Source organism: Phaenicophaeus curvirostris, chromosome 5, assembly GCF_032191515.1.
Source record: "Phaenicophaeus curvirostris isolate KB17595 chromosome 5, BPBGC_Pcur_1.0, whole genome shotgun sequence".
In the NCBI taxonomy this organism is placed as follows: domain Eukaryota; kingdom Metazoa; phylum Chordata; class Aves; order Cuculiformes; family Cuculidae; genus Phaenicophaeus; species Phaenicophaeus curvirostris.
The window spans coordinates 11471062-11483615 of record NC_091396.1 but is presented as its reverse complement, the minus strand read 5'-3'; the positions used below and the strand labels follow the sequence as shown (position 1 = coordinate 11483615).

Sequence of the window (12554 nt, the reverse complement as noted above, 5' to 3'; positions counted from 1 at the left end):
CCAAACTGCAGGAGTCTGTTCCCGTTGCCACCATGCTGAGATATTATGCAAACATGCTCCCACTTGCTCTAATCAAGTTCTTGCTTCAGTGCTTGTATTATCATTTACAAACCCTTCCACATCAGTATGTATCACACAGTTACGAGGATCCTTTCCACCTTAAAGACACATGGATCCTTATCCATTAAAAACACATACATGCCTTTACATAGAAATTTTTATTAACAGAGATTTCATATATATTTAATATTTGTATATACATTACCATGTTAATTTGCATGCAATGGTTTCTCTGTACTTAAATGAAAATACAGTAGTAGATTTATTATTAAGGTGTTTTTAAACTACTTGCATGTAAGAAAGACATAAGATGTGCTTCAAAACTCATGTATGTTCAAAGAATTGCATTTATATGAAGTATAACAACAAATCAATGTGATTACAACATTTCTATACCAAAACCAATCCTCTTACAAACCTGTGTTTAGAGAAATGAAAGCTCTAAGTGGGAATTGCACATCCAAACATAAGTCTGCTGCTTTTTCCGGCCTTACTTCTTTTAGTGCAGAAATTCACTAGTCTTCCTGGCATTATGTACAGTTTTGGACATCTCTGGTACTTGTGGGGCTTTGTTGTTGGTTTGTTCATGTCTAAAAGTTTGGAAATTATTTTTAACTTATACAGCTTTACAACCATGTAAAAATATTAGCTACACACAATATCTCAATTACATCTAAGTTTAATGATGTCATAATCCTTTATGGCTGACATTGCATTGTAAAGTCAGAGTACCAATTCTTCTGCCTCTTGAAAAAACAGGATCAAACCAAAAAACAGGATTGTAATATTGGAGACCAATTGCAATAGAATTTGGTGCTAAGGCCAGTATCTTGCTTATGATAATCCAACTGTATGCAAGCCAAATATTTCTTACTTCATTAAAGGTACTATTCATGTTTAAAAGAGTTATATAAACTAAATCAAATAGATGGAAGTCTTGCATTTTTTGAATGCTAGATTTGTTTTTAATTAACACAAGCAAATATTTGTAATAATCTAGTAGAAAATAAACTGGTTTTGAGAATAACAAAAAAGTAAAAGGCTTGCAGAATAAAATCAGAAATGGTGCATGGCTTCTTTCCACTCCATGGAAAATCAATAGCACTAGTTTCACTAGTTTTGACAACTCTAAGAATATAAGTTTCCACTCAGTAACTGTAGTTGCATATTAACTAAAAAGAGATAAAACATTCAGGCACTCTTATGCAGCCTTTAGCTTTTTCTATACTCCTCTCCTCCCTGGTCCTCCTTATTCTCCAAACTATTACACATGAAGTGAACACACCTTCTAATAAGACATACTAAGAAATTAGAGCATAATGGTCCTCCACCATTTAGTCTAGCAACTTAAAAGATTCCTGTTAAAACAAGCAGAAGAGGGAAATGCTGGCATCCTGTGATCATGCAATAAACAGCTGGTAAAATTATAAACACCTCAGGGGAAAACAAACACACAGAACAAAGTTATTTTTAAAACTATGCTGTGCTCTCTTCTGCAAGCCGTTATTTATTCTGTGCACAAAGAAATCCCAAAAGGTGTTTTCTCTAGCCATAACTTTACTGCAATGATAATCCTGTAACGGATGGGCACAGACTCAGGGTCTGCTGTGCTGGAAAAGTTTATCTGACAGTTTTTGTTTAATCTATGGCACGTCAAACCTTCTTGCAAAGCCTTTGGCAAGTCATGACTCGATGCAGAAAGAAAAGCTTCAGAGGAATTTGAATCCACCATGAAAGCAGGGACAAGTAATTGACTGCATTAGTTGGATGATCCATGAAACCGATCGCCAACTTGATCCAGATTACATATGGGCAAGTAAGACAGACTATAAAACTGTATTATCTCCCTAAAATGAAGACTACAATGACCATTTATCTATGAAGAAAAAAAAAAAGAAATACTATCTTTTTCTTATATTCTTCAGAAAGCTGCTTACAGAAATCCTCTTTTCTTGGCGATCACCTGTGACAGTTCTAATAAAAGGAAAATTCAAACAATCACATTGAAAATGAAGGGTTTTACTTAGGAGGCAGGAAATGGCAAAGCCAAAAGTACAATAGGATTTCCACATCCCCATCAACATTACTGACCATAAGGTCACCGAGATCACAAATAGCTGAATCACAAGTAGAGAATTAGGCAAGAAAGCAACATTTAACATGTGCTAACTGTAACATATGTGGTGAGAGATACCTCATCTCTTACTTCAGACCTCGTCAGTCTCAAATTCAATGAGGCCAGGATCTGTGGTGGGAGAACAGATAGAGCTACCACACGACGCTGCAACATTTGCCTACTGCAGGATTCACTCTCTTTTGGCTACTACTAACAGGAGAAGAGAATACCTTCTGATTCACCTGAGCAACTCCAGCAATGAGTGAAATCTGCCACCAATAGTTTGTATAAATTTGGTCATACCAACACTCTATAACCCTCTCTTCCGCTCAGCTTCTGCGGACGTTATCCATGGAGACCAAGATATCAGAGTCAAGGGTTCCACTGCACATTTGTACAGCGCTGATCACAATACAGCTGAGATTTCAAGCTAGCCGCTACAGTGTTACTATCATAGAAATAATAAATATTAAAAATCATATAATTTAAGTAGAGGATACAGTAAGAATCCATTATGGAATTGAGAAGACACCATCTGGCATTTTAAAGGCAGAGAATTTCAAGGTAGTACCTTGCACCTTCCATCCCCCTATTATAAAAAAGAAGTTAGAATTTTCTCATTTATTCATTTTCAAAACCAAGCAGAGGAGGTGCAATAACTGCAGTTGTGGTTTTGGTTCATAAAGATCTTTGTCTCTGCTGCAGGAAACTCAGGATATCATGTTAAAAATAGTGTCTTGGTTACAAAACACCAGTTGCGCAGAGAAAATGTACCAAGAAAATGAAAACAAGTTGTTACACAGAGAACACTGCACAACTGTAGTCAGAATAGATTTAACGGTGACAGCAGCACGAAGACAGAGCATTATATTTCAGGTAGCCAGCATTTTCAATGCCTGCTCAGCATACCTGTCTACACTGTCCCACCAAATAGACAGTTACTGAGCTACTTCTCAAGTCCCTGAAATAAAGGAGCCCCCAAGTTTCTAAAGAGGCTACAGAGGCAGTGTTGGGAGGCCAAGGGCAGCACAGAAAAATTCCTCCACAGATGGTGGAAATGCCATTGGACTCCTATCATCATACTGCTTAGTAAGCAAACAAGGAAGACTAGAAGACATTTTAAACAATTAAAAAAGGGGAAATTATAAAGGAAAATAATATAGCAGGCAAATGAAAAAGAATCCACCTCAGAGGAGGCATAGCAAGATATGAAGTTTTCACTTCTGCATGGTCAGAAACCTAATTTGGCTGAAGAAGTAGTTTTGATAGTTGTGGACTGGAAAATTACTTCACCTATTATCAGCAGTCACACAATATCTGCTTTGGACTCAGAGGCGATGCCAAGACACCACAGCAGACTGTACTAAGTCCAGCCTCCTGTCTCTGGGGCCGAGTGTAGTGAACAACAATCCTATGGCTGCAATAAATGAGGACAGCTGCTCACCCATTCCAGGTGATACACATCTCATTTTGTCCCTCGCCACACTCCATACATAAACAGCTAATGATCAAGTTTCTAGGCTGTTCTAGAAGCAATTGAGGATTCCTCGTCATCCTCAGGAAAACAGTTAAGCCATCTTCACAACTGCAACTACTGTCTCAAGCTCTAAGCCCAATACTCACTATCGCCATAGATTTTCCTCACATACCACGTCTCTAACATTCAGACAGATAATATCAGCTTACCCCATCATCCTGCAGCTTACACATGTTTTCATGGCGTATTGTTGATGACCAGACCTTCCTGCTGAACACAAGATTAAATTAAACAGCTTCTGTGGCTTGTCACAGGCAAGGGAGCAACATTGGTAGAGGCAGGCAACAAGTTCAACCTTTCAGCCTTAGAGACAATGGAGAAACCACACAGCTCACGTCAGACTCCGACAACCAAGCATTTGTAGTCTTTTTGTATAACACAATAGAAAGGCTCACATTTTGCACTTGCAGGTCCAGATTCTGCACTACTGGATACAGAGTATTAGACTTGCATAAGCACTCGGCTTATGTGAAAGAAAATAATTCTATCAGCCACAAACAATACACTGGGATACAACTGTAGATTTTTGACCTGTTGCTTAAATACAGCATGTAGGAGCCGCTTCTGAAAACACTCTTGAACTCCATGTACACTAACACTCTCATATTTACTTCAGAAATACAGACAGCATACCTTGTGTACAGACAGAGCCATCTTTTTCTGACCCAGAAAACAAGAACACAGGTATCGCATCATACTGCAGCTCAGCACCAGGCTCCTCTGAGCAAAGGCTATTCTGAGTTTTAGGCCCCGAGAGAAGTCACACCTCCCACTGCTCTCTTTGCCTGCCCATGTAAGCACAACAGTTAACTGGCAGATCACAATCACCCTCGTGTAAGTGCATTTTTTACACCGGACTGCTAAGGCAGATAGAATCACAGAATAACCAGGTTGGAAGAGACCCACCAGATCATCGAGTCCAACCATTATTGTCATGAGATATTATCATGAGATATTGTCATGAGATGTTGTCATGAGAAGGTGACGCTGGTCACACAATACAGTGATCTCACGCAACTCCCAGCAGCTACGCATAGGACTTGCTTCATGTTTCTTTTCCACTGTATTTATCTATATTTTGGTAGTGTAGATAAAGATCACTTATTAATACTAAAATGGGCACAACAGCCTAGCAGAAAGTCAAAAGACTGAGGTTTGAATCTCTGCTCAGCTGCAGGCCAATTGTGTCAACCTGAGCAACATTTTCCGAAGTGACACCTAACCAACATAAATGAAGCACTGAGCTGAGTCCAGAACCCTAAGTAGAACAGCTATCTCCATCCCTGCACAGCTCATAAATCATCTGCTCAAAGATTATAGTGCACAATCCACTCTTTCAACTGAAGCCACGCCGTTAATGCAGACAAATGTCAACCAAAATAAACATTTTCAGAGAGAAAAGGCAAAAATCTCTAGCCTAGCAGTAAGAGAACCTGTGAAGGGCACAGAAGTCAGCTTCCAGCTTCTGCTCTGCATTCATTTTTCAACCTGTTGTTGAAGCCTGTGAACTACAGAAATTGTCTAGATCGAAGGGAACAGAATCCAGGTCAATTCCCTCCCCAACTACAAAGCTACCATTCACTTTTACTGTATAGCCAGATAAAACTTTTCTTGTTTCTTGCTGAAAAGACAACCTCAAAAACAGAGCAACTGGCATGCTATTGCCATTGTATAAACCTGAAGAATTAATACAACCATCTAGTCGGCAATCAGAAAAAAACCCCAAACCTCTTACTCTGAAAAGAAAACAACTTCAATTGTGAAAGGAATCATATAATCTCCAGCAATAAAACATAGTTACCTTAATAAGGCCTGACTACACTCCTCAGTTCTGGCCACTGCATCCTAACCACAGCAAAATAAATTCTTGGTGGCAGAACCACCAGGAAAATAAAATTAGAAAAAAACTAAAGATACTAGAAGTGCACAAAAAAGTTAACTTTAATAGTAGTAGTATTAAATTATCAAGTTGCAGTCAACATAACCAACATAATTAAGTCTTCAGTAGATCATCCTTCAAATACCTGCACTTCCAGCAATGCTTGAAAGTTTACAGCAATTTAACTGAGATCACTCTATTAAGGTTTTCTTTAGTGTATCCATTCCTAAGTATAGAAGAACATGAAAGTTAAATTCAAATTAATCTGCACTGACATGCATCAGCCTAGAATGACTTGAGAAGTCACAGCCTAAGGAGAAAAAATAATGGGATTAATCCTGCATGTCTTACATATCCAAGTAGTCCCTTTTCTTGCAATTAGCTACATTGAGACAGCAGGTCTCTGCTTGTATAGAGAGCATGAACACAGGACCCTCTGTAGTGGAGCAAGAGCTGCATTCCCACCAGGGCTACTGCCTACTACTAGCTTGTTTCTCAGTAGAATAAATACACTGCAGTGAGTGAAAAACATGTCTAATTGCTTTTGAGCTTAAGGGAAATAAGCTGAGGGGATTTAACAATTAATTATTCCCAAAAGGAAAGGGCCACAAGAGTACAAGACTCAGTGGAGCAGCCATGAGAATCCTAGTGAGCCTGACTTCACGGAGCCCAGCTAGCTAGCCAGGCTGCAAAAGTAGCTATCACCATCCAGAGGTTTATATGCTACATTCTTCCTCATGTCTGAGATCAAGAAATAAATGAAGGGTAGCAACAAAGACGAAATTTACTTTAGATGGCTAAAATCAAGAATTAGAATTAAGAATATACAGTTTCTGAATAGACATCATTCCACCCTAACACCTGTCCAAGACCCAGGGAATGAATCCCTCCCTCCCCCAGCTGACTACAGAGGTCCAACAGATACTCGACAATGGGATAGCTAACATTAGCTGAAGAAAATTCACAGAACAAATCATGCTAAGCAGCAGGTTGAGAGAACACATACAACTCCACTCTTACAAATTTTCCCAAAAAAAGTCCATACATGCTTGACATTCCATTTATGTCAACAGATACAGCAACTTGCAAAGATGAGGGATGAAAGTCCTCGAACAACACAGATGTCTTAATAATCACCCATTGATCTTAACTAAGACTTCAACTGGTCCAGAAATGAGCTGTGTGTTTACAACATCAACTTAGATCTACTCTATGTATTAACTGCACATAATCTATTAATTCTGTTTAGGTCCCAAGGAGAGAGGAAGCAAGTTCATTTCATAGTCCATAATCTTTTAAAATAATGCTGGAATGCAAGCATTATCTGATTAGAACTAGGAAGGCTGAAAAATACTAAAATGACATTGCATAACAAGACAAACAGGACAGCACACATGAGGTGTTTTAAGTGATAATGAGCTTAACAATAGTGTAGCTTTACAAGAAACAGGTTTAACTCAGCCCCTACAATGGCCTAAAGCTAGACTGCAGAAAAAAAAAAAATTGTTCCCTTCTTGCTATTGCTAGTGTTTTCCTTCTTGTCATCGTTACAAACCAAGTTTCTAACGAAGAGAAGCCTGTCTACTCGCATGGTCTTCCAACTGCACGTACAGCTTCGGGTATGGTTACTGACAGAGCCAAGGCATTATGCATTATTAAGATGAACGATACGTTATGATCTGTCTGAAGCACTCTTTGTATTGATTTTAATAAAAAGAGGGTGTTTGAGGTTCTTGAATCAGTATGTTCCTTGTGAACTCAACAGAACATACTGTTTTCAAATAAAATTAAGAAAATTGATTTCAAATCCAAGGTTGGAATCACAGATATTTCATTTAACACGATATTCATGAACTTTAGCCCTTTAATGTGCACTTTCTGGAAAAAAGCTCGATAGTACTAGATTATACGTGCCACATTTTTTAGACATAAAAAGGCCTGCATTTTGCATAAAACTATCCATCTGGTCTTTTCTCGGTTTCTTTCACACACAAACACATACACAAAATTAATCTCAAAAAATATAACATCTTGTTTGCAAACTCTCAAGTAAGTGGAAAATAAAAGCTTCTCTCAGTGGGTTCTCTGTCCCTATTAATAAAGACTAAGCATGGGGTTGTGGTGGTGGGAGGAGAGCAGGGGGAGAATCTCTTCAGTATTAGCTAGACAACATTCAGTCCTAATTAATACCACAATCGCTACAACACAGTGCCATATGAAAGCAAATCATTGCAAAAAAGGTAAAGTGATTTGACCAAAATCATCTAACAAACTCTGACAGGCCACAAGTAAAGAATTCCTGATTCTCAAGCTCCAGCACCATGCTTCTACTCTAGAAAATACTTCTGTGGTCCAGATTGCCCAACTGGACTGCAATGCTGTCAGTCCTGCCCAAGATGTCAGTATATAAACACACAACTCTTGCACAGCACATCCATAGGCTACGTGACAAACTAACACATAATGAGGAAAGAAGGAAGCAAGGAAATACCATACAGGCAGAGCGGAGACACACACTCTTAAACCAGAAAGTGCAGGCAGAGAAATTATCCTTCAACATTTGCAGAAGTGTGGATACAAAATGGTGTAAGATGTGCAATAAGGCCAGTATGTACCTGAGCATACAAACTTTTCCAATCTTGGCCAATACAAGTACCAGTATTTCCCTTTACATACTGTTCTTTCAAAACATGAGGCATGCAGACTTTTTCCCTCTGAACTTCTCTTATCTGTATGCCTCTTTTCCAGCTGACACTTTTCTTGCCAGGAATATGTACTTGTAAAAACACATACTTCAAAATATTTTATATGAATGCACCTCTTATTTCTTCTCATTTCCAGGACACTTGATAAAGTATTACAAGACTGGAATTTATATGCTAAAGGAATTCCCAGATGGCATCTAATTAAACAATTCAATCTGAAAACAAATTAAAATGAAGTATTAGTAAAGCCCCATGTGTAAAATGCTGCAGCCAGAGCTCTGGTATTTGCAGGATATCCTATGGAATGCAATTCTATTACCCATGCTAATTTCATGCCTGTTCATCACCGCAGAAATCTGAGCTAATAACACCTCCCCTCCAACATAAAAAGAAGTGGCCCAAGGAAAAATTTAATTGCAAACTACAGATAACCTTTATAAGCTAGTCCAGAACCATTATGGAAGCTGGTTTATCCAGTTTACGGGAATGAGTCTCAAACATATACTTCTTAAAGCTGACCTTCAAATTTATCCCAGACCCAGTCGAGCCCTGAGAAACTCCTTCCAGTGAGTTTTGCACCATGACTCAGATTTCACAGCACCTCAGTGCTAGGTAAAACCTGATCAAAATGACATCTTACTCTACAATCTCTGCCACAGAAATTCCTTGGGAATCCCAATTATTACAATTTGGCAAATAAAAATACAGAAAACCCACTTGGGGATAATGATTTATGGTACTTACTTATTTAAAAGAGTAAGTGGTTTCATAAGGTATGAGAAATTTGTAAACTTTACATTTATTCCCAAAAATATATTCTAGTATGTATTACCAAATTGCTTGCTTAATTATTTTCAGAATCACAGAATCACAGAATAACCAGGTTGGAAGAGACCCACCGGATCATCGAGTCCAACCGTTCCCATCAAACACTAAACCATATCCCTCAGCACCTCGTCCACCCGTGCCTTAAACACCTCCAGGGAAGGTGACTCAACCACCTCCCTGGGCAGCCTGTTCCAGTGCCCAATGACCCTTTCTGTAAAGAATTTTTTCCTACGTTCAACCTCCATACAAGTGGTATTTAAAGAAAATATCTTCTGGTTTGTTTATGCAGAGTCACAAAGAGTCACAAAATAAATATATGCTCTAATCCATGCTATAGTCTCCCCTGATTTAAGTATACGTTTTCAGAAGACTCAGAACCACTGAGTATACCAATAAGGATGCTTACTTTCCTTGAAAAGAAATAAAAGTTTTGGAACTTCACACCAGCAAAACTGAAGGAGTTGCGCTCCAAGCTCATACAGAAAGTCAATTAACTTCACGTACCTAACTCTTAGCAGCGCCTTTTGAAAATTCCCTGCCTTCATCCATGCTTCCACAGTGCACTCCACTGGCACATAGGCAAGAATGTATTTCCTTCTAAAAAATCCATTTCAGGAATCAAGAAAAACTTAAGGACTACATGAGAGAAGTTAAAACTTGCAGAAGCTGCTATAAGTCATCCTCCAGGAAAGAGTACTATTTTATTAATTCACCCAAGATGACAAGACTACATAAGAAATGCAGGTATATACAAACTGAATGGTGATGTCTCATCTTAAAAAGTATTAAAACAAGCCACAGCAAAGTAGCTGTGCTTTCACACTCCTGCAAACTTATAAGTACTGACAAGGGAATCCCAATTCATACAGGATTAGCCACTCTGCCTGCTCCACCTTTCTTCACATTCCCAGAAGACCAGTTGGCCACAGCTGCCTGGAAGCAGGCAAGATTTTCTGCATTAGTGATAGGAATCCTCTACCAGATGGTTTGTTCTCCCTTTTCAGACTTGGGAGAGACTAGAATTGGGTTTTGAACACGCAGGAGAGCTTAGGCAGAAACAGAGAAAGATGCTCCCTCTAGATTTTGTAAGGGCTCACACCCACCTCCAGCCTCAGCACTATCCAACCCACGGGGAAGACTGAGGGAAGGACCATAGGATGCCAGGCAAATAATGAAAATATAAAAGAAGACACTAAAGATCACCCAGCAAAGCAAAGTCAGGTAAAATCCTAAACTCCCAGGAAGTAATCATATTCCTCCCCCCTTCTCCCACAGCTCCTGTTAAAAGGAGACCAAATTAAGAAGACATGACACAAACGAGAGCCTGTCCCAGTTACAATCCCGAGGGGCTCCGAGCGCTACAGCAGCTCTGAGGGAAATCCCTGAGCAGAGCTGGACTCGCACACACTCAGCCCGGATCCGCAGAGTCGGGGTGGGGAGGAAAACAAAAAAATTCCCCTCGGCGAGACCCATTTCGGATGAGGGGAAAAAAGAAAACAGCAAAGAGGAAACAGTGACGATAACGGCAAGAGGGGAAGAGGCTCCCCCGGCGCCCCCCTCGGGGATCACGCTTTGGCGAGGCACGGAGGGAGGAGACCGCGGGCACCCCCCCAGCCCCGGAGGGGGCACCCCCAACCCCCACCGGCCCCGGGCTGGCCCCGGAGGGGACCCCGCAACCCCCCGGCGGTGGGTGGGGAGGGAGAGCGAGCCCGGGGTAAGGCGGTACCTTGGATGTGCTGCTTGATGACATTTTCCAAATGGTCCAGCCTTTCTATAATCCTTAAAGTGTCCCCTTTGTCTTCCTCTAACTTTTTCTCCGAGATCGGCTCCTGCACTTTCACGTAAACGCTGGCAATGTAGTTGGTGACCCAGCCCACGTACAGCAGGCAGACGATGTTAGTCATTCCGCTCAAAATCACGCAAGTGGACACTAAAGTTTTGGTTTTCCTGGTGCACACCATCCTGAGATCCCTCCATATAGCTCCAAAAATCCTGCGATCCAGAAAACAAAAATAAACCGCGATGAAAACGAATCCTTTCCCTCCCTTTCCCCGAAACGGAGACCGCTCCGAAGTCAGTAAATTTCCATGAAAAAAAAAAAAAAAAAAAGTTCTCTGATCCACAGAATAAAAATATTTCTCGCCTACCTACGAGGAGAGGTGGGGGCGGGGAGGGCTGATAATTAGAATCCCGGATTTTTAGTACATGAAAACAGCTGAAACTTTGCGCTGAGCGGCGAGGCGAGCAGCCGCCCGCCGCGCTCAGGCTCCGGGCATCAGGGACGCGAGCAGCCGAGCGCCGCAAACTTTGTTCCTCCCGCCGCCGCCGCTCCCCATCGCCCCCGGCCCCGGCTCCGCGCCCGGAGCGGCTCGGCGGAGAGCGGGGCTCGCCGGGCGCGGACGGACAGCCCCCTCCTCCAATGGCGAGGCCGCCGGCGGGGCGGGCTCTGCGCGGGGCCCACCTGCTCCGGCCGCCGCGGGGGGCGGGACGGGAGCGCGGCGCGGAGCCCCCCGCCCGGCCTCGCGCTGCGTTCAGCCTCGGAGCCGGTTCGCGCGCCCCGCTCCCCGCCAGGTGCTGGGGGCAATAGCCGGTTCTTGCTCGCATCCACCCCGGCATCCATCCACCCCTCGCCTCCCCGGGGCGCACCGGGTGCCCTCTCGCTCCGGAATTAGCGGCGGCGCCGGGAGCTCACTGGTTTAGTTCGGCGTATTCGTGCCGCTTTCCTCCCTTCACCTCGCATTTCACACAGACTTCTGAGGACGGACTAAGGAGGCAAATCCTTCTCGATATGAAATCACACCGATTCGAGAGAAGGTACATGATAGATAAATCTCTTCCTGTTAGAGACTTCGGTACTAAGCAAGCTCTGCAAAGGGATCTGAACAGGCTGGACCGCTGGGCAGAGTCCAATGGCATGAGGTTTAACAAGGCCAAGTGCCGGGTCCTGCACTTGGGGCACAACAACCCTGTGCAGTGCTACAGACTAGGAGAAGTCTGTCTAGAAAGCTGCCTGGAGGAGAGGGACCTGGGGGTGTTGGTTGACAGCGACTGAACATGGGCCAGCAGTGTGCCCAGGTGGCCAAGAAGGCCAATGGCATCTTGGCTTGTATCAGAAACGGCGTGACCAGCAGGTCCAGGGAGGTCCCTCTGTACTCGGCACTGGTGAGACCGCTCCTCAAATCCTGTGTTCAGTTCTGGGCCCCTCACCACAAGAAGGATGTTGAGGCTCTGGAACGAGTCCAGAGAAGAGCAATGAAGCTGGTGAAAGGGCTGGAGAACAGGCCTTATGAGGAACGGCTGAGAGAGCTGGGGTTGTTTAGCCTGGAGAAGAGGAGGCTGAGGGGAGACCTCATTGCTCTCTACAACTACCTGAAAGGAGGTTGTAGAGAGGAAGGAGCTGGCCTCTTCTCCCAAGTGACAGGGGATAGG

At 42.4% G+C, this 12554-nt stretch overlaps 1 protein-coding gene across 2 annotated transcripts in view; it reads right to left on the bottom strand.

Moving 5' to 3' along the window:
• The window catches only part of GALNT18 (polypeptide N-acetylgalactosaminyltransferase 18), a 251697-nt gene extending 240235 nt beyond the window's left edge, over positions 1-11462 (bottom strand). The window contains exons 1-2 of one of the 2 annotated variants that reach the window (XM_069857567.1): positions 11273-11462; positions 10852-11117 (exon numbers count right to left, since the gene is read on the bottom strand). In XM_069857567.1, the coding sequence (XP_069713668.1) occupies positions 10852-11086 (235 nt within the window). In that variant the 5' untranslated portion in view covers positions 11087-11117; positions 11273-11462. The remainder of the gene's footprint in view (positions 1-10851; positions 11118-11272) is intronic. The other variant, XM_069857566.1, reaches the window with a different exon arrangement.
• Between the last annotated feature and the right edge of the window lie 1092 nt (positions 11463-12554).